The following is a 20108-nucleotide window of genomic DNA, read 5'->3' as shown; positions in this document are numbered from 1 at the left end:
CTCTCTCTCTCCCTCCACTTGACCTCAGCCTTCCTCCACTTCAGAAACAAGAAACAAGGCCACGAGGAACCCAAACCTGAACTGCGCGAGAGCCTCTTCCCGGCCCGGCCCGCTCCCACACACACAGAACCACAAAGCTGAGAATATGAAATAAAAGAAACCTCCTGCATGTTGTGTCTCGCTGAGCGTTCCATGTAGCGTTCCAGTCACCCAGAGCTTTCTGAAAATAGAAGCCCCTCGCCACTTGATACCTCCACATACATGGGGAGGGGGGCAGGGGGGGGGAGGCAGCAGGCGGCCATGATGACATGACTGGACAGATCTGGAAGTGCAGCCAGATGGAGGCAGCAGGCTGGCCGCTACGGTCACAAATAGCTGCACTGAACCTGCTCTGCCAACACTGACTGGCCGGCAGTCCACAGTCCTGTCCCTCAAATATTTTACAAAACAGGAAACTCAAAATATTGATCAACATTGTGAAAATGTAAGGATTGGAAAGTACCAGAACAGTTGATATTCTGAACAGAGGCAGCTAAATTGTGAAGAACAGGTGTGTCAAGTGTTGAGTGTTTTAGTCTGTGACAACACAGACTAAAACAGTCCGGAGTTAACAGTCTATCGGTCTATATTTTCCCTCCATAACCTCACCAATAGCAGTGTTATACCTCGGATTCAGAAAAAATGTCCCTTTCCCATTGGTTAAAAACTGCTCCCTCTACCTGCAAATTGCCTGTGTTGATTCAGGTGTCTGATATGTTATGACCTTACCTTGCGTGAAATGGCTTCCTGTCCCTCGCTCAGTCCATACCAGCTCACTAACTTATTCCAGCCCTCTGTTGGGACCAGAATGTAGTCAAGCTCATCAATGAGATGCTCCTTGATTGCCAGAACATCCCCATCTAGAGAGGAGAGAGGGAGGGAGAGAGAAGGGGAAAGGGGGGGAGGGAGAGAGAGAGAGAGATACAGGGAGGGGGAAAGAGGTGGAGGCAGAGAGAGAGGGAGGAGAGAGAGAGAGAGAGAGAGAGAGAGAGAGAGAGAGAGAGAGAGAGAGAGAGAGAGAGAGAGAGAGAGAGAGAGAGAGAGAGAGAGAGAGAGAGAGAGAGAGAGAGAGAGAGAGAGAGAGAGAGAGAGAGAGAGAGAGAGAGAGAGAGAGAGAGAGAGAGAGAGAGAGAGAGAGAGAGAGAGAGAGAGAGAGAGAGAGAAAGAGAGAGAGAGAGGAATGGAAAAGAGAGACGGGGAGAGAATAAGGGAGGAGAGAGAGGTAGAGAGTATCATGGGGAGAGAGTGAGGGAGGAGGAGAGAGGGTGGGAGAGAGAGGCAAGGAAAGGGAGAATGAGAGGCAGGGAGAGAGAAAGAGAAGCAATGGAAAAAGAAAGAGGGCGAGATACAGAGAAGCAGGGAGAGTCAAATTGTGTGGAAGGCATCTAACCATAACCCATCTACTCCAGAAACCAGGACAAGCAGTTTTTATCATGCAGCTCTACTCTAACCCTATCATGCTATCTACTCACACCCTAACCCTATCATGTAGCTACTCACACCCTAACCCTATCATGTAGCTACTCACACCCTAACCCTATCATGTAGCTACTCACACCCTAACCCTATCATGTAGCTACTCACACCCTAACCCTATCATGTAGCTACTCACACCCTAACCCTATCATGTAGCTACTCACACCCTAACCCTATCATGTAGCTACTCACACCCTAACCCTATCATGTAGCTACTCACACCCTAACCCTATCATGTAGCTACTCACACCCTAACCCTATCATGTAGCTACTCACACCCTAACCCTATCATGTAGCTACTCACACCCTAACCCTATCATGTAGCTACTCTAACCTTCAGCCTCAAATACAACATTCTCACACAAACACACTGAAATAACACCTGAGCCTTTTATGAACCCCAAACTGTTATTAGTCAACAGCAGTCATGGAGTCCTCTTAAAGGTCCCATGAAATGTTCACTTTAGGAGGTTATTTAACATTAATATGAGTTCCACTAGCCTGCCTTTGGTCCCCCAGTGGCTAGAAATTTCGAATGGTGTAAACCAAGCCACGGGTGTTCTTCTCCGCCTTTGAGAAAATGAAAGCTGAAACGCTCGGTTTTGAAAATGCTGGTTTTATGACATCATAAAACCGAAGGTTACCTCCCCTTTCTCTGCTTTGCCCGCACAGAGAATTTGGCCCACCAATGAGAAAATGAGCAACAACCGTGCAAGCGCGATATTGGTTTTCCTCGAGACATCATGGCTTGCAAACGACCGAAGCATGGCAGTTAGCCCCGCCTCTTTCTTCCTCATAGCATTTAAAGCTACAGACACAGAAATAGCACGTCCTGAGGAAAGCTCATTGTGGGACTGCTCGTAGTGGCTGTAATTCTGCACCAAGGCTGAATTTCGGGAAAGGGACTTAAGATACAGTGGGGAGTCAGGTGGCTGAGCGGTGAGGGAATCGGGCTAATAATCTGAAGGTTGCCAGTTCGATTCCCGATCATGCCAACTGACGTTGTGTCCTTGGGCAAGGCACTTCACCCTACTTGCCTCGGGGGAATGTCCCTGTACTTACTGTAAGTCGCTCTGGATAAGAGCGTCTGCTAAATGAATAAATGTAAATGTACAGTATTAGGGGACCACTAAGGATGATATAAAAGCATCCAAAAACAGCATGTCATGGGATCTTTAAGTTTCTCTGTATGATGTTGACTTGGTTTCATGACTGCCTATATTGGTTGGGCAAGGCGTGTTCATTTGACATTAATACTGTCTTTGTGGGTAAGGGTGAACAGAACCTTATTGTCCCTCCAGGATGGTAGGCAGGGTCTCACCTCTGAGAAGACCTGAGTTGTCCACATGTCCTGGGTACACATTCTGATCTCCCATCTGCTGCTTCTCCCAGCTGTCGTATCCCACATACTTCTTCCACTGCTTAAACCAGCGGCTGTCCACCAGGTACCTGTGTATGCAGTAAGGGCAAAAACACTATCAAATCAGATATTAATGTTTAGCCCTTTAACAAGCAATGTCAGAGATGCCCACAGATCAGCACCTATCACCTAAGAGAAGAACAAGAAGAGCAGAGATGTTCAACAGGGCTGGACCCCCGTTAGGCTGGACCAACATTAGGCTGAAGGTCTGTTTGTTTTAAGAGACACCATATTACAACTGGCCTTGTTCTCCATCCTAGGTGAGCTACAGTCTAAATAGCGAGGTGACATTGTATACTCATGTACATACTTTTGAACGTTCTGCTAACTAAAACTGTGCTCGTTATACTTAGCTGGTAATTGAAAATATAGCTAGTCTACCTAGCTTTTGTTCCAAATACAATTTCCTGGCAAATTGCAAACAAAGTTGTTCGTCTGGTCACGGTGATACCGTGTCCGCTGCGAGCAGCTGCGTCGGTAATTCTGACAGGTGCTTTTCACCCCCTGGTGAGCTCACTTACAGCCGGGCTAAGAGCTAAGATACCGAGATAAGTCACAACATTCACACTCCATTATTGTGTTCAGAGTGTGACAGTATCAGCTACGTGGTCAGGTAGTAGCAACAGGCAATGTCCCAGCCCTCTTTGGTCATTTGACGTTCACTTAAATTAGTGGAATGTGTATAGTTAGCTAAGAGCTACGTAGCCTAGCTAAGTAGCCATACATTCTAAGTTATAGGAAACTCTTAACACGCTAACATCAGCACTGCCACCAGTGCCTGAATGCTACCGATATAGACCGCTAGGCTACTGTCAACACGGCCGGTTATGCCACTTAACATCCGTTTAAGATAGTGACAGTCCTAGCAGAGCGAGCCAACTGCTACATAAACGCATTAAAAAGTCACTGTTGAACTCCTACCAAGTGTCTCCTTTTCGTAGCTGTGTTTTGAGAAGCGCTACGACCTCTCCTCTCTGGGTTTCCAGATCCGCCGCTCCTCCTTCCGCCATCTTTCCTTGGACATCACTCGTTGCATGGTGGGATAGCGAAGCGTCACCGAGGCACGTGTTTCCTTGCCAATCGGCGCGCTGCGCTGGTGCGAAGACAGCAGAAAACCAGCTCGTGAAGCGTTTTTCTGTTCCGATCATTCTGGCAGCCTCTCGCAAATGTGTAACATGATCGCGCATTCAAAAATAGGTAGAGAGCATTATTCTTATCCTAAATAAGTACAGAAAATTGTGACATTCACGGTTTAATTTTTTTCACAACTTTGTACAGTCTTTGTACAGTCATTATTACACAGAAAAGTTCACTTTTCAACTGGTCTTAGTACAATACCACAGTTGTTAACAGTTGTTTTATAACGGGCACAAAGCGTTAGCAGATCTTTTTTTTAATACAATATATTTCATTACTACACAATATTCCACAACATACCCATATGATCACATCCTTGCCATATACATCTTAATATTTGATAATTATTCCTGAAAATACATTGAGAAACTGGGGGGGAAAATACTGCATTTTGACAATATAATACAAAAGTATGTGTTTTAGTGTCCTTTACAACCATACAAGTAGTGATGCTTTAGTAAATGTAAATATACATGTCTCCTATGACATCCAGTTCCTCCTCCACACCTCAGCAGCTGGAGTCTGGCACATGGAGATAGCCTGCTCTGCTGGGTGCAGCCCCCAGTGCTATGGGCCCGGGGCCCTCCGCAGCAAACACTGCCAGAAGCCTGTCCTGTTCCTGTTTGGTTTTTGGAAGGTCGTCTGAGGGCTGGGTGAGGAAGAGGAGGCGCTGGGGAAAGAGAGAGAGAGGGAGCTGTGTTTGGGGTCAGGGTTAGCATGGTAACTGTGAGCTGTGTTTGGGGTCAGGGTTAGCATGGTAACTGTGAGCTGTGTTTGGGGTCAGGGTTAGCATGGTAACTGTGAGCTGTGTTTGGGGTCAGGGTTAGCATGGTAACTGTGAGCTGTGTTTGGGGTCAGGGTTAGCACGGTAACTGTGAGCTGTGTTTGGGGTCAGGGTTAGCATGGTAACTGTGAGCTGTGTTTGGGGTCAGGGTTAGCATGGTAACTGTGAGCTGTGTTTGGGGTCAGGGTTAGCATGGTAACTGTGAGCTGTGTTTGGGGTCAGGGTTAGCATGGTAACTGTGAGCTGTGTTTGGGGTCAGGGTTAGCATGGTAACTGTGAGCTGTGTTTGGGGTCAGGGTTAGCATGGTAACTGTGAGCTGTGTTTGGGGTCAGGGTTAGCATGGTAACTGTGAGCTGTGTTTGGGGTCAGGGTTAGCATGTGAGCTGTTTACAGAGCAGCAGCGTACCTCTCGGAGCGTCCCCTGGGTGGTGCAGAGCTTGTACACCATCCACAGAGGGATGCAGACCATGGAGGATAGGGCCAGCAGCCAGCCCAGGCAATAGCCCCACCACGGGTACACATACACACCGTTGTACTTCAGGGGGGTGTACTTGATGAGGGAGAATGCAAACGTTCCCTATACACAAGTTAGGGTAGTACAGTACATCAATGGTTAGGGTTAGGTAGAGTGGTCTGGTTAGGTGGAGTGGTTAGGGTTAGGTAGAGAGGGTAAGGTAGAGAGGGTGAGGTAGAGAGGGTAAGGTAGAGAGGGTTAGGTAGAGAGGGTGAGGTAAAGAGGGTAAGGTAGAGAGGGTGAGGTAGAGAGGGTGAGGTAGAGAGGGTGAGGTACAGAGGGTAAGGTAGGGGGACAGGGGGGTTGATAGCACTCACAATGCATGTCGCTGGGGTGAAGAACAACCAACAGTACTTGATGTAGGGTCCAGGACGGTAACCAATCATGTCCTCAATGTTGTCATAGAAACGGTCCACACCTGGATTAATACAGAGGTGGAGAGTGAGGAGGAAAGGGAAGGAGACAAGGGAAGGAGACAAGGGAAGGAGACAATGAGATGATAAACAGGGTTGAAGACTGATTTGATTCAAACATTTTGATTAAAAACATTTGATTAGATGTTAAAAAAGAGATAAATCTCTTTTTTATAAAGAGATTTGCTGGTGCAAATGTGATTTTGGGCTAAAAATACTTTACATTTATGCTGAGTTTGTGGAACTCATGTAAGGTAAACTGAAAACTAAAGTTACTGAAATCTAAATGAATCCAGAGACAGTCAGTTACAATTTTGTTCACAAGAATTTCTAGGGGTGTCAATAATTATGGAACACATGGTTTGTAAATAATTATTTATTGACAGAATTTTTTTTAGGTTGGATTGTTCTAATTTCTTTCAGTGACATTAAACTAAAAGACCAACACTTTTTACTCATCCTGGGTAGGGCTCTGATCTGGATACATGAAGGATAGTTTTCCAAAGTGTTAACAGATGGAAGGCACATTTAAACAATCCCCTCAGTGATGGTTGTCTAGCAACAGCAGAAGTGACTGACCTTCAGTGACAGGTGGGGGGTTAGGGTTAGTGCACAAAGGACACACTTTATTAGTGCTAGCACGATCTTGCTTGCTTTTGCAGTTATTTGGAGCAGATAAACATCTTAAAACCTGCAGGGCTACAGTAGACCCAGGGACCAGGATCAATGACCAGGATTGAGAGGCAGATATAGAGGGAGTATAAGAGAAGCTGACAAAGTTAAATGCGCTTTTCCCTACTTACAGCGTGGACGGAGCACCTAGAGATGTTGTTACTGTCAAGGATCACTTCCAGTCAACTTGTTATATTAGCCAGCTTTCCAAAAATACATTTCAAGCTTATTTACGTTTTTGGAGGCCTATAATGTTGGAATAGGGATTCCAGCTGAGATACTGCCAGTGACAACGTTAGGATCAGCTTGTTTCAAAGTGGGTTCTTTATTAATGAATGAATGCAATATTTAGGCTTAAAAATATCACTACAAGGTAAAAACTTAAGGGGAAGTTTAAGTCATATAGGTTAGGACAATTTGTACACAGGATTGCCCAATTTCTTGTTTTTTATGCAACTGTTTCAACTATGTGAGGCTGCCACATAGACTATCACCATCCCCTCTTGAGAGGAGAAGAATCATTCTTTTCATCATTTAATTCTACACTAAACTCCATTATTTGTGATATGAGCTCATTGCTAAATGAGCAGCAGCAAATGTAAGCTTTTTAATCTATGCCATCTTCATAAATAATAAGTATGCATACTATATTATACATTATAGTATACTATATATTATACCGAAATATTCAAATGTAAGTTAAAAAAAACGGACCCATCTGCAACAGACGCATGGACACCTCTCAAGTTTAACCCTAACCCTCTCTGTACTTATTAAAGTGTTTCTCTCTCTAGTTATTAAAGTGTTTCTCTCTCTAGTTATTAAAGTGTTTCTCTCTCTAGTCATTAAAGTGTTTCTCTCTAGTTATTAAAGTGTTTCTCTCTCTAGTTATGTGTTTCTACAATAATTGGTAAAATCAAAAAGTGAGAAAAGTGAGAGCATATCTCAGGTCAAGAGAATCTTACCATAGACCCACGCGATGCACACAGTTTCAAAGATGGCCATGAACAGCAGACACATACCACTGGCAGCATAGTAGTCAAACAGCTGGAACACATACATGCCCCCCTGCAGAGAGGAGAGCAACATTCAGATACGTCACCTGGGCAGAGCCAGGTTACCATTCAGATACGCTGGGCTCTAAGGATGTGTTTGGGCTCTAAGGATGTGTCTGGGCTCTAAGGATGTGTCTAGGCTCCTAGGATGTGTCTGGGCTCTAAGGATGTATCTGGGCTCTAAGGATGTGTCTGGGCTCTAAGGATGTGTCTGGGCTCTAAGGATGTGTCTGGGCTCTAAGGATGTGTCTAGGCTCCTAGGATGTGATTTCCACAGAGCAGGACCAGGGTTCTACCTCCATCAGCATGATGAGACCCATGAGGAACGACAGGAAGGCCACCCCCAGCAGGAACAGCTCCCTGCGGTACGGACGCCGAAACACGGATGGATACATGTCCACCATGGCCGTCACCAAGCTCTCCACACACACAAACTGGAGGAGTAGGAAGGAGAAAGGGAAGGAAGGAGAGAGGGGACAGGGAGGAAGGAAGGAGAAAGAAAGAGGGAGGAGAGCGGGAGAGGGATGGAGGTGAGCGGGAGGAGAGAGAGGGAGGGAGGAGAGAGAGAGAGGGAGGAGAGGGAGAGGGGGGGAGGAGAGATAGAGAGAGAGAGAGAGAGAGAGAGGAGGAGAGAGAAAGAGGGAGGGAGGAGAGAGAGGAAGGAAGGGATGGAGAGGGAGACAGTTTCAGGGTCTCATCTGACTGTCTAGGGTCAGGGGTCATGGTCTCACCTGGCTGTCTAGGGTCAGGGGTCATGGTCTCACCTGGCTGTCTAGGCCAAGTAGGATGATCATGATGAAGAAGAAGCAGGCCCAGAGAGGAGAGAAGGGCATCATAGACACGGCTCTCGGGTAGGCGATGAAAGCCAGGCCAGGACCTGCACAACGACAACAACCACACAAAAAACAACACAAAAGCACATACATTATATATAAATAAAAACACACAAATATATATATGTTTATATCTGTAAAAGTACATATCCAGAAACACATAGATCTACAATGTAGGCAACAAACGGACCAGACTCTGCCACCTCAGCGATGGGAACATTCTGCTCGTACGACATGAAGCCCAGGATGGAGAAGATGGCGAAGCCGGCGATGAAGCTGGTCCCGCTGTTCAGGAAGCACAGTGCCAAACAGTCCCTGCAGCACAGACACACAGACAGTTCTGCAGCACAGACACACAACCAGTCCCTCTGTAGCACAGACACACACAGTCCTGCAGCACAGACACACAGCCAGTCCTGCAGCTAAGACACAGACAGTCCTGCAGCACAGACACACAGACAGTCCCTGCAGCACAGACACACAGCCAGTCCTGCAGCACAGACACACAGCCAGTCCTGCAGCACAGGCACACAAACAGTCCCTCTGTAGCATAGACACACACAGTCCTGCAGCACAGACACACAAACAGTCCTGCAGCACAGACACACAAACAGTCCTGCAGCACAGACACACCTGTATTGCTTTGCACCCTTCCTGGTAAACAGCCTGTTCCTTAAATCTGACCACCGAAATATTGTTAGAACTATGTACTGTGTGTAGAGTGTGGGTAGAGGAGTGTGTTTGTGTGTGTGTGGGTAGAGGAGTGTGTGTAGAGGAGTGTGTCTGTGTGTGTGTGTGGGTAGAGGAGTGTGTGTAGTGTGGGTAGAGGAGTGTGTGTAGTGTGGGTAGAGGAGTGTGTGTAGTGTGGGTAGAGGAGTGTGTGTAGTGTGGGTAGAGGAGTGTGTGTAGTGTGGGTAGAGGAGTGTGTGTGTGTGGGTAGAGGAGTGTGTGTAGTGTGGGTAGAGGAGTGTGTGTAGTGTGGGTAGAGGAGTGTGTGTAGTGTGGGTAGAGGAGTGTGTGTAGTGTGGGTAGAGGAGTGTGTGTAGTGTGGGTAGAGGAGTGTATAGGTTACTTGTAGCAGTTGTTGTTGTACTTGTTGTAGCTCCCCAGTGCGGTGAGGCAGCCCAGACAGATGGCGTAGGAGAAGAAGATCTGAGTACCTGCATCCATCCACACCTGCAACACAGACCAGACCAGGGTGAACCCCACACCCCCACACCTGCACAACAGACCACACCACACCCTCCACACCTGCAACACAGACCAGACCAGGGTGAACCCCACACCCCCACACCTGCACAACAGACCACACCACACCCTCCACACCTGCAACACAGACCAGACCACACCCCCACACCTGCACAACAGACCAAACCAGGGTGAACCCCACACCTGCAACACAGATCAGGCAGGATGTCACCTTTTTTTTTGGTTAAACACTCTTGAGATCTTCTTTGATTTATAGACAATGAAGAGAGGGTCAAATACACGTGTCCTGGTGGGGAGGGTTAGGTTTAGCGGAGAGGGAGTGAAACCGTTCTAACTGATCATTAACATCCCTGACACGGCACAGGGGAACGGCAGGCTGGTTAACTGACTCGTGGTTTTAACATTGATTAACAACATACAACCACTATGACAAATGCTGGCTGGACAGTGAGGAGGTTAGGGGCAGGGTGGACAGGGTTAGGGGCAGGGTGGACAGGGTTAGGGTGGACAGGGTTAGGGGCAGGGTGGACAGGGTTAGAGGAGGGTTAGGGGCAGGGTGGAGGTGGAGGAAGAGGGTTAGGGGCACGGTGGAGGAACAGAGGGTCTCCTACAACATATAGATTTCCATGTCAGAGGAAAATGACGAGTACCATCCCTGTTGCATGTGCGTGTTGGGCGGCTGTGGCTCAGGGGGTAGAGAGGGTCATCTGTTAGTCGCAAAGTTTGCTGTTTGATTCCTGACTCCTCCCAGGCCATGTGCCGAAGTGTACTTGAGCAAGACTCTGAACCCCAAGTTCCTCCCGATGGGCATTTACTATGTATGTATGAGTGAGTGTGTGTAGACCTGTGTGTAGACCTGTGTGTAGAGGGTACTGACCTGGGGGTCTGCCAGGCGACCCAGGTCAGGGTAGAGGTAGAACTGGATCCCTCGGCCGGCGCCGGGCAGGGTGACCCCACGCACCAGCAGCACCAGCAGCATCAGGTAGGGGAATGTAGCGGTGAAGTAAACCACCTGGAGAGCAGGGGTCACGGGTAAAAGTTAGGGATCAGGGTTAGGGGTCACGGGTAAAAGTTAGGGATCAGGGTTAGGGGTCACGGGTAAAAGTTAGGGATCAGGGTTAGGGGTCACGGGTAAAAGTTAGGGATCAGGGTTAGGGGTCACGGGTAAAAGTTAGGGATCAGGGTAAGGGGTCACGGGTAAAAGTTAGGGATCAGGGTAAGGGGTCACGGGTAAAAGTTAGGGATCAGGGTTAGGGGTCAGGAGTTAAAGTTAGGGATCAGGGTTAGGGGTCAGGAGTTAAAGTTAGGGATCAGGGTTAGGGGTCACGGGTAAAAGTTAGGGATCAGGGTTAGGGGTCAGGGGTAAAAGTTAGGGATCAGGGTTAGGGGTCACGGGTAAAAGTTAGGGATCAGGGTTAGGGGTCAGGAGTTAAAGTTAGGGACCAGGGTAAGGGGTCAGGGGTAAAAGTTAGGGATCAGGGTTAGGGGTCAGGGGTAAAAGTTAGGGATCAGGGTTAGGGGTCACGGGTAAAAGTTAGGGATCAGGGTTAGGGGTCACGGGTAAAAGTTAGGGATCAGGGTTAGGGGTCACGGGTAAAAGTTAGGGATCAGGGTTAGGGTCAGGAGTTAAAGTTAGGGATCAGGGTTAGGGGTCACGGGTAAAAGTTAGGGATCAGGGTTAGGGGTCAGGGGTAAAAGTTAGGGATCAGGGTTAGGGGTCACGGGTAAAAGTTAGGGATCAGGGTTAGGGGTCACGGGTAAAAGTTAGGGATCAGGGTTAGGGGTCACGGGTAAAAGTTAGGGATCAGGGTTAGGGGTCAGGAGTTAAAGTTAGGGGTTAGGGGTCACGGGTAAAAGTTAGGGATCAGGGTTAGGGGTCAGGGGTAAAAGTTAGGGATCAGGGTTAGGGGTCAGGGGTAAAAGTTAGGGATCAGGATTAGGGGTCAGGAGTTAAAGTTAGGGATCAGGGTTAGGGGTCACGGGTAAAAGTTAGGGATCAGGGTTAGGGGTCAGGGGTAAAAGTTAGGGATCAGGGTTAGGGGTCAGGGGTAAAAGTTAGGGATCAGGGTTAGGGGTCACGGGTAAAAGTTAGGGATCAGGGTTAAGGGTCACGGGTAAAAGTTAGGGATCAGGGTTAGGGGTCAGGAGTTAAAGTTAGGGATCAGGGTTAGGGGTCACGGGTAAAAGTTAGGGATCAGGGTTAGGGGTCAGGGGTAAAAGTTAGGGATCAGGGTTAGGGGTCAGGGGTAAAAGTTAGGGATCAGGATTAGGGGTCAGGAGTTAAAGTTAGGGATCAGGGTTAGGGGTCACGGGTAAAAGTTAGGGATCAGGGTTAGGGGTCAGGGGTAAAAGTTAGGGATCAGGGTTAGGGGTCAGGGGTAAAAGTTAGGGATCAGGGTTAGGGGTCACGGGTAAAAGTTAGGGATCAGGGTTAAGGGTCACGGGTAAAAGTTAGGGATCAGGGTTAGGGGTCAGGAGTTAAAGTTAGGGATCAGGGTTAGGGGTCACGGGTAAAAGTTAGGGATCAGGGTTAGGGGTCACGGGTAAAAGTTAGGGATCAGGGTTAGGGGTCAGGGGTAAAAGTTAGGGATCAGGGTTAGGGGTCACGGGTAAAAGTTAGGGATCAGGGTTAGGGGTCACGGGTAAAAGTTAGGGATCAGGGTTAGGGGTCAGGAGTTAAAGTTACGGATCAGGGTTAGGGGTCAGGGGTAAAAGTTAGGGATCAGGGTTAGGGGTCAGGAGTTAAAGTTACGGATCAGGGTTAGGGGTCACGGGTAAAAGTTAGGGATCAGGGTTAGGGGTCACGGGTAAAAGTTAGGGATCAGGGTTAGGGGTCACGGGTAAAAGTTAGGGATCAGGGTTAGGGGTCAGGAGTTAAAGTTACGGATCAGGGTTAGGGGTCAGGGGTAAAAGTTAGGGATCAGGGTTAGGGGTCAGGGGTAAAAGTTAGGGATCAGGGTTAGGGGTCAGGAGTTAAAGTTACGGATCAGGGTTAGGGGTCACGGGTAAAAGTTAGGGATCAGGGTTAGGGGTCAGGAGTTAAAGTTACGGATCAGGGTAAGGGGTCATGTTAAAGGATCAGGGAAAGAGTTCCCACCTTGCCTGTTGACTTCACCCCCTTCCAGATGCAGAAGTAGCACATGACCCAGGCCACCAGTAGACACAGGGCCAGGTCCCAGTTCAGGGAGCCCATGTGATCGATGCCCGGCGACAGCCTCAACGCTCTTCTCCTTAACACACACATATACATTTACATATTCACACGCATTTATACACACACGCATTCACACACACACATACACACATGCACACGCACGCACACCCACATACAAACATACACAGGCCCACGCACACACACTTAATGCTTCTATTCTGTTATCCTGCAGGGATGGGGGTTGTGTTGAACAAGTGATGTGAAGTTTCAACACCTACTCCCAGAACTCGATGACAGGAGATGTGGCGTTTGGGTTTGGGATGAAGTCCACAGACTCGTTTCTCCTCTGAAACTCCACACAGTTCTCTGAGCGAGAACACAGTTAACATCAGTATTGTGAGAACACAGTAACATCAGTATTGTGAGAACACAGTTAACATCAGTATTGTGAGAACACAGTAACATCAGTATTAGAAATGACCTGCCATGTGCTCAGACTTGCTTAAAGCTACTGGAGGATTAACCAGATCATCATTCATCTCATTCAAGCTACTGGAGGATCAACCAGATCATCATTCATATCATTCATACTCCTCGTCAGATAAAAAAAAATCAGTTGTTTGTTTATTACTTCAACAAACATTACATTCATCCTCCTCCTCCTCTGGACTGACCTGGCCCTAGGTCATGAGAAGGGACTGGGTTCTATAAAGCCAGTTTCCCAAACCCCAAACTCTTTTAGCCACGACTGATTTGTTTATTAAGGACTTTACTGTAATCCCCACCTTTCTCGTTATGAAACAGGTCCCAGGGTTAGTTTACCTGTGCTCCAGGGTTAGAGTTCGTTTACCTGTGTTCCAGGGTTAGAGTTTGTTTACCTGTGCTCCAGGGTTAGAGTTTGTTTACCTGTGTTCCAGGTGTTATTGCAGGACGACCAGGGCAGGTCCCAGGAGAAGGAAAAGGAAAGGTAGAAGATGCCCCACGCTAGAACGATGATGTAGTAGAAATTCAGAAGTGCTACGATCACCTGCGTGCCGTAACCCAGACCTGCAGCACAGGAGAGCGGCCAGCAGGAGAGACCAGGAGGGGAGACCAGGAGGAGAGACCAGGAGGGGAGACCAGGAGGAAAGAGAGACAAAGAGGAGAGAGACCAAGAGGAGAGACCAGGAGGAGAGAGACCAAGAGGAGAGAGACCAGGAGGAAAGAGAGACCAAGAGGAAAGAGAGACAAGTAGGAGAGAGACCAGGAGGAAAGAGAAAGCAGGAGGGGAGACCAAGAGGGGAGAGAGACCAGTAGGAGAGAGACCAGGAGGAAGAGAGAGCAGGAGGGGAGACCAGGAGGAGACCAGGAGGAAAGAGAGACCAAGAAGAGAGAAACCAGAGGGGGGACCAGGAGGAAAGAGAGACCAAGAGGAGAGAGGCCAGGAGGAGAGACCAAGAGGAGAGAGACCAGGAGGGGAGACCAGAAGAAGAGTCACCAGGAGGAAAGAGAGACCAGGAGGAAGAAAGACAAGGAGGAGAGACCAGAGGGAGAGAAACCAGAAGGAGAGACCAAGAGGAGAGAGACCAGGAGGAGAGACCAGGAGGAGAGACCATAAGATCAAAGTCAAATTTGCAGGTATTATAGAAGTAGATGTAAGATTATTAGAAGTAGATGTTAGCACAATGTACAATGTACAGTGTATAATGTTGTAATGTCAAACACCAACGCCTAAATAAAAACTTGAAAAAAAAAAAAAAAAAGAAGTTAGATTAGTGTAGAATAGATGTTGGCATGGTTACCCTCAAACAGGGGGCTGATCTTCCTCCAGCAGGTGATGCCCCCCTCGCTGGTGAACTGGCCCAGCGCCGTCTCCAGGAAGAACACAGGAACTCCACAGGTGAACAGGAAGATCAGGTAGGGGATGAGGAAGGCACCTGGAGAAGGAGGGTTTGTTTATATGGATGAAGGATGGATGATGCTCTGCATGATGCAGGCATATGTCTGGAACACCATGGTCTTCATAAGGCTCCAGTTAGCTGACAGAAACATCTAGGGTTGGGGGAACAGCAGGGTTAGGGGGAACAGCAGGGTTAGGGGGGACAGCAGGGTTAGGGGGAACAGCAGGGTTAGGGGGAACAGCAGGGTTAGGGGGAACAGCAGGGTTAGGGGGGACAGCAGGGTTAGGGGGGACAGCAGGGTTAGGGGGAACAGCAGGGTTAGGGGGGACAGCAGGGTTAGGGGGAACAGCAGGGTTAGGGGGGACAGCAGGGTTAGGGGGGACAGCAGGGTTAGGGGGAACAGCAGGGTTAGGGGGAACAGCAGGGTTAGGGGGAACAGCAGGGTTAGGGGGGACAGCAGGGTTAGGGGGAACAGCAGGGTTAGGGGGGACAGCAGGGTTAGGGGGAACAGCAGGGTTAGGGGGGACAGCAGGGTTAGGGGGAACAGCAGGGTTAGGGGGAACAGCAGGGTTAGGGGGGACAGCAGGGTTAGGGGGGACAGCAGGGTTAGGGGGGACAGCAGGGTTAGGGGGAACAGCAGGGTTAGGGGGAACAGCAGGGTTAGGGGGAACAGCAGGGTTAGGGGGAACAGCAGGGTTAGGGGGAACAGCAGGGTTAGGGGGGACAGCAGGGTTAGGGGGGACAGCAGGGTTAGGGGGGACAGCAGGGTTAGGGGGAACAGCAGGGTTAGGGGGAACAGCAGGGTTAGGGGGAACAGCAGGGTTAGGGGGAACAGCAGGGTTAGGGGGGACAGCAGGGTTAGGGGGGACAGCAGGGTTAGGGGGGACAGCAGGGTTAGGGGGAACAGCAGGGTTAGGGGGGACAGCAGGGTTAGGGGGAACAGCAGGGTTAGGGGGGACAGCAGGGTTAGGGGGAACAGCAGGGTTAGGGGGGACAGCAGGGTTAGGGGGGACAGCAGGGTTAGGGGGAACAGCAGGGTTAGGGGGGACAGCAGGGTTAGGGGGGACAGCAGGGTTAGGGGGGACAGCAGGGTTAGGGGGAACAGCAGGGTTAGGGGGGACAGCAGGGTTAGGGGGGACAGCAGGGTTAGGGGGGACAGCAGGGTTAGGGGGGACAGCAGGGTTAGGGGGGACAGCAGGGTTAGGGGGAACAGCAGGGTTAGGGGGGACAGCAGGGTTAGGGGGAACAGCAGGGTTAGGGGGAACAGCAGGGTTAGGGGGGAACAGCAGGGTTAGGGGGGACAGCAGGGTTAGGGGGAACAGCAGGGTTAGGGGGAACAGCAGGGTTAGGGGGAACAGCAGGGTTAGGGGGGACAGCAGGGTTAGGGGGAACAGCAGGGTTAGGGGGAACAGCAGGGTTAGGGGGGACAGCAGGGTTAGGGGGGACAGCAGGGTTAGGGGGGACAGCAGGGTTAGGGGGGACAGCAGGGTTAGGGGGAACAGCAGGGTTAGGGGGAACAGCAGGGTTAGGGGGAACAGCAGGGTTAGGGGGAACAGCAGGGTTAGGGGGAACAGCAGGGTTAGGGGGGACAGCAGGGTTAGGGGGAACAGCAGGGTTAGGGGGGACAGCAGGGTTAGGGGGAACAGCAGGGTTAGGGGGAACAGCAGGGTTAGGGGGAACAGCAGGGTTAGGGGGGACAGCAGGGTTAGGCGTAGTGAACACACCATCTAAAATAACCTTCAACGTTCTGGACCGAGCTGTGGACACATCAGGGATCCAACTGCTGCCCCGTCACGTGAGAGTACGTGTGTGTGTTTGTGTGAGTGTGTTTGCGGTGTGTGAGTGTACGTGTGAGTGGGCGTGTGTGTATGAGTGTGTGGTGTGTGTGGTGTGTGTGAGAGAATGTAGAACGTGTGTGTGTGGTGTGAGTGTGTTTGTGTGTGGTGCATGTGTGTGTGTGATGTGTACGTGTGTGTAAGTGTGTGTGTGTGTGTGTGTGTGTGTGGAGGATTTTTGGAACATCCACAGCACCACAGGAGCAGCTGTCCAGGAGAGGACGGAGCAACAACAGCTGTGTGACCCCTGACCCCTGACCCTGTGACCTCTGAACCTGCTGCCAGCAGGGAGTGTCTGATACAGCACCTACACAAGCAACTCCTCACATGCCGTTTACTGCAGCCCCAGCGGAGAGCAGCTCGGCTAACCCTGAATACAAGTCAACTCTGACCTCTAGAACACTGCTCGAACAATGCACATCTTATGTGTTACTTTCTATATGCACATGCTTTGGATAAAAGTTGCTCAATGAATGATGACTATGATATCATCCCCCCCACTCACCTCCCCCGTTCTTGTAGCAGAGGTAGGGGAAGCGCCACATGTTGCCCAGACCAATGATGGACCCTGCCACCGAGAGGACGAACTCCAGCTTGTTGCTCCACTGGCCCCTCTCCTGCATCTTCTCCTCCGGGGGCGCGGGGGGTGCTCTATGGGGGGCCGGTTTGTCCCCTGGACAACACAGTAAACACAACCCCCTATAAGTAAAAAGTGAGACAATCTTGTTTCCCTCCTGGGGTTAGGGTCTCCAGCTTAAGGCAGTTGGGGTGTGTACTTTTACCCCCACACAAAAAAGCCCTCCCCTCCCCCCACACACACACTTCCTCCAAATGCTTAAAGTGCCATGTAAGGGCAAAGTGCATCATGTCATGCTAGCTTTGTTTAGTAGTGCAACAGCTGAAGATACAAAATCATTTCTGGATCACCTCTCCACCTTTAAGTTATAAACTGACGGGCAGAGCTAAGGAGCTGGTACTTTCTCTGAAAAGGGTTAGAGTTGGGGTTGGGAATAGTGCTGAAAAATAGAGCTCGCATCACACTGCAGCTGTGTGGAGTGCAAACCTGATAGGTTTAGTTTAAGCTCACCTTAAAGCTCTTTCTCAGATAAAACAAACTCTGGTCTCATCATTCTCTTCGAAGGTCAATTTGTAGTCTATGTCATAAGATACCTGTAGCATTCTACACAGTACACAGCCATGTCTTTAATTATCGTAGTCTAATAAATTGAGATGAAATATATGATCATATATTTTGTTTTGCTTATGTTAAGGTCCACAAAATATCCATAGCATTTTTTTTTTTTACCAATATTAAATACTATCTCGTTCGTTCAGCAATTAATGTATTCATGCATAGGTCTCAGGAGGTTAATTCTTTCCCTCTGTTTTGTACTCACCATTCATCTCTGCCAGACTCTGTCACTACAGCTCTGCTCTCCACAGCCAAGGCAGTCACTACAGCTCTGCTCTCCACAGCCAAGGCAGTCACTACAGCTCTGCTCTCCACAGCCAAGGCAGTCACTACAGCTCTGTCTGGAGATGCAGAGGCTAAAGGATAGAAAGAAAGAGGTGGGAAGTTATGATGCTGAACTAGGCCAGCCCCCTCTGCACACCTCCCCCTCTGCACATCTACCCCTCCCTCCCCCTCTGCACACCTCCCCCTCTGCACATCTACCCCTCCCTCCCCCTCTGCACACCTCCCCCTCTGCACATCTACCCCTCCCTCCCCCTCTGCACATCTCCCCCTCTGCACATCTCCCTCCCCCTCTGCACATCTCCCACTCTCAGAGGCAGGCAGACAGAGACAGACAGACAGACAGAGAGACAGACAGGAAGCTTCACTACGCAGGTAGTCATGTGACAACCAGCAACAAACCTCACCAGAGCCCTGATAGGTCAAGCAGAGGACACGTTCAGAAGTGTGCAATGGAACACTTTGTTGATTAATTCCAGTGGGACATCCGGCAAGGGGCCATCCAGGGTCACACAGACTCGGGTTCAAGGGTCATACATGCTCAGGGTCAGAGGTCAACCTTCTGTTGTGTTCAGGACTTGGTGGTCACGTGGTTCTCGCCCAGCGGTTCTTCTGAAAGATACCAGTCACACTACAGCAACCTAAAGCTAGCCAGTGACAAAGTTGGGAGCCAAGACGTTGGTGTGAAACTAAGTTATGCGTTCTTGACATGAGGGGAAGTAGAACTCTTAATGAAGATATTGATTTCATTTGGCCAAAACTGTAACTTAGAAAGACAGGGAGAGACAGGGAGAGACAGGGTTAACTCTCTCGGTCACTTCATTCCACTGGTTTTGAGGCCTCAGAAAAGTCTGTCCCTTTAACATGGTGACTGGATGGAGCCCAGCCTGGTGACTGGATGGAGCCCAGCCTGGTGACTGGATGGAGCCCAGCCTGGTGACTGGATGGAGCCCAGCCTGGTGACTGGATGGAGCCCAGCCTGGTGACTGGATGGAGCCCAGCCTGGTGACTGGATGGAGCCCAGCCTGGTGACTGGATGGAGCCCAGCCTGGTGGATCTATCAGCAAATAAAATGTTCCACTAAAAACACACAAACCAGAACATCCCAAACCCTATCCCCTCCGCAGGTCATAGGAAATAAGAATGACAATCTGTCAAATATTATTATAGATCATCTGAGTTAGTGAAGCTGGAGGGACGAGGGAGGGGAGAGGTCAGGATTGTCAGCAGCTGCAGTTGGCTCAGACCGGTCTTGTCCAGTCCAACCACCAGCTCTCCTGCACGACAGCTTCACACCTGGTGCCTGATTCACTTACAGCCTGGCAGACACGAAAACACCTTCATTTAGGAGCTGGGGAGAGTGGTTTAATCTTTCTTGATCTGCTCTATCACTGAGCTTCACCCAGAACACACCTTCCCCATCCCCAGCACAGGCTTGCAGTGTTCATGGAATAGTTCCCATCATGCACCAGGGTGAACACAGCTCTGATGGTGTGCGGTTGTGGGGAGGTCAGTGGTGGTCCACCTTGGTCAACCTGGATAATGAGTTACTCTGGCCATCCGGTAAATTTTTTACACTCACGCACACAGTTTCTTACACACTTCTGAGACTCTCTGTACTAAAGGAATTTGTATCAACAGGTAATCCCCACTCCAGCTGTGTGACTGGACACATGCTGGATGTACACACGTGACACATGCTGGATGTACACACGTGACACATGTTGGATGTACACACGTGACACATGTTGGATGTACACACGTGACACATGCTGGATGTACACACGTGACACATGCTGGATGTACACACGTGACACATGTTGGATGTACACACGTGACACATGCTGGATGTACACACGTGACACATGCTGGATGTACACACGTGACACATGCTGGATGTACACACGTGACACATGTTGGATGTACACACGTGACACATGCTGGATGTACACACGTGACACATGCTGGATGTACACACGTGACACATGTTGGATGTACACACGTGACACATGCTGGATGTACACACGTGACACATGCTGGATGTACACACGTGACACATGCTGGATGTACACACGTGACACATGTTGGATGTACACACGTGACACATGCTGGATGTACACACGTGACACATGCTGGATGTACACACGTGACACATGCTGGATGTACACATGTGACGTTAATTGCACTCAAAGCCATAATAAACTTTACAACA

General features: G+C 49.5%; 2 protein-coding genes across 5 annotated transcripts in view; both read right to left on the bottom strand.

The window, feature by feature from the left end:
• Nucleotides 1-3965, bottom strand: part of LOC134037501 (ubiquitin carboxyl-terminal hydrolase 15-like) — a 34545-nt gene extending 30580 nt beyond the window's left edge. For all 4 annotated transcript variants that reach the window (XM_062482802.1, XM_062482803.1, XM_062482804.1 and 1 more), the window contains exons 1-3: nucleotides 3857-3965; nucleotides 2837-2964; nucleotides 769-899 (exon numbers count right to left, since the gene is read on the bottom strand). In XM_062482802.1, coding sequence (XP_062338786.1) covers nucleotides 769-899; nucleotides 2837-2964; nucleotides 3857-3945 — 348 coding nt within the window. In that variant the 5' untranslated portion in view covers nucleotides 3946-3965. The remainder of the gene's footprint in view (nucleotides 1-768; nucleotides 900-2836; nucleotides 2965-3856) is intronic.
• Nucleotides 3966-4188: 223 nt separating this feature from the next.
• On the bottom strand, nucleotides 4189-17948 carry LOC134037502 (sodium- and chloride-dependent GABA transporter 2-like). The gene is made up of 15 exons (XM_062482807.1): nucleotides 17820-17948; nucleotides 16928-17095; nucleotides 14489-14623; nucleotides 13614-13754; nucleotides 12986-13073; nucleotides 12651-12783; nucleotides 10431-10565; nucleotides 9417-9520; nucleotides 8535-8659; nucleotides 8276-8388; nucleotides 7808-7945; nucleotides 7422-7524; nucleotides 5689-5789; nucleotides 5264-5434; nucleotides 4189-4742 (listed from the first exon to the last, which is right to left on the bottom strand). The coding sequence occupies exons 1-15, from the start codon at nucleotides 17824-17826 to the stop codon at nucleotides 4581-4583; spliced, it is 1824 nt and encodes a 607-aa protein (XP_062338791.1). The 5' UTR covers nucleotides 17827-17948; the 3' UTR covers nucleotides 4189-4580.
• Between the last annotated feature and the right edge of the window lie 2160 nt (nucleotides 17949-20108).

Source organism: Osmerus eperlanus, chromosome 17, assembly GCF_963692335.1.
Source record: "Osmerus eperlanus chromosome 17, fOsmEpe2.1, whole genome shotgun sequence".
Taxonomy (NCBI): domain Eukaryota; kingdom Metazoa; phylum Chordata; class Actinopteri; order Osmeriformes; family Osmeridae; genus Osmerus; species Osmerus eperlanus.
Note: the sequence above shows the minus strand (reverse complement) of the source record. Positions and strands in the feature narration are given on the sequence as shown.

Coding starts and splice junctions, on each gene's coding strand:
- LOC134037502 (XM_062482807.1), bottom strand. Junction 5,435..5,688: donor TCACCCCAGCGACATGCATT/GTGAGTGCTATC, acceptor ACTTGTGTATAG/GGAACGTTTGCATTCTCCCT. Junction 4,743..5,263: donor CCCAGGGGACGCTCCGAGAG/GTACGCTGCTGC, acceptor CTCTTTCCCCAG/CGCCTCCTCTTCCTCACCCA.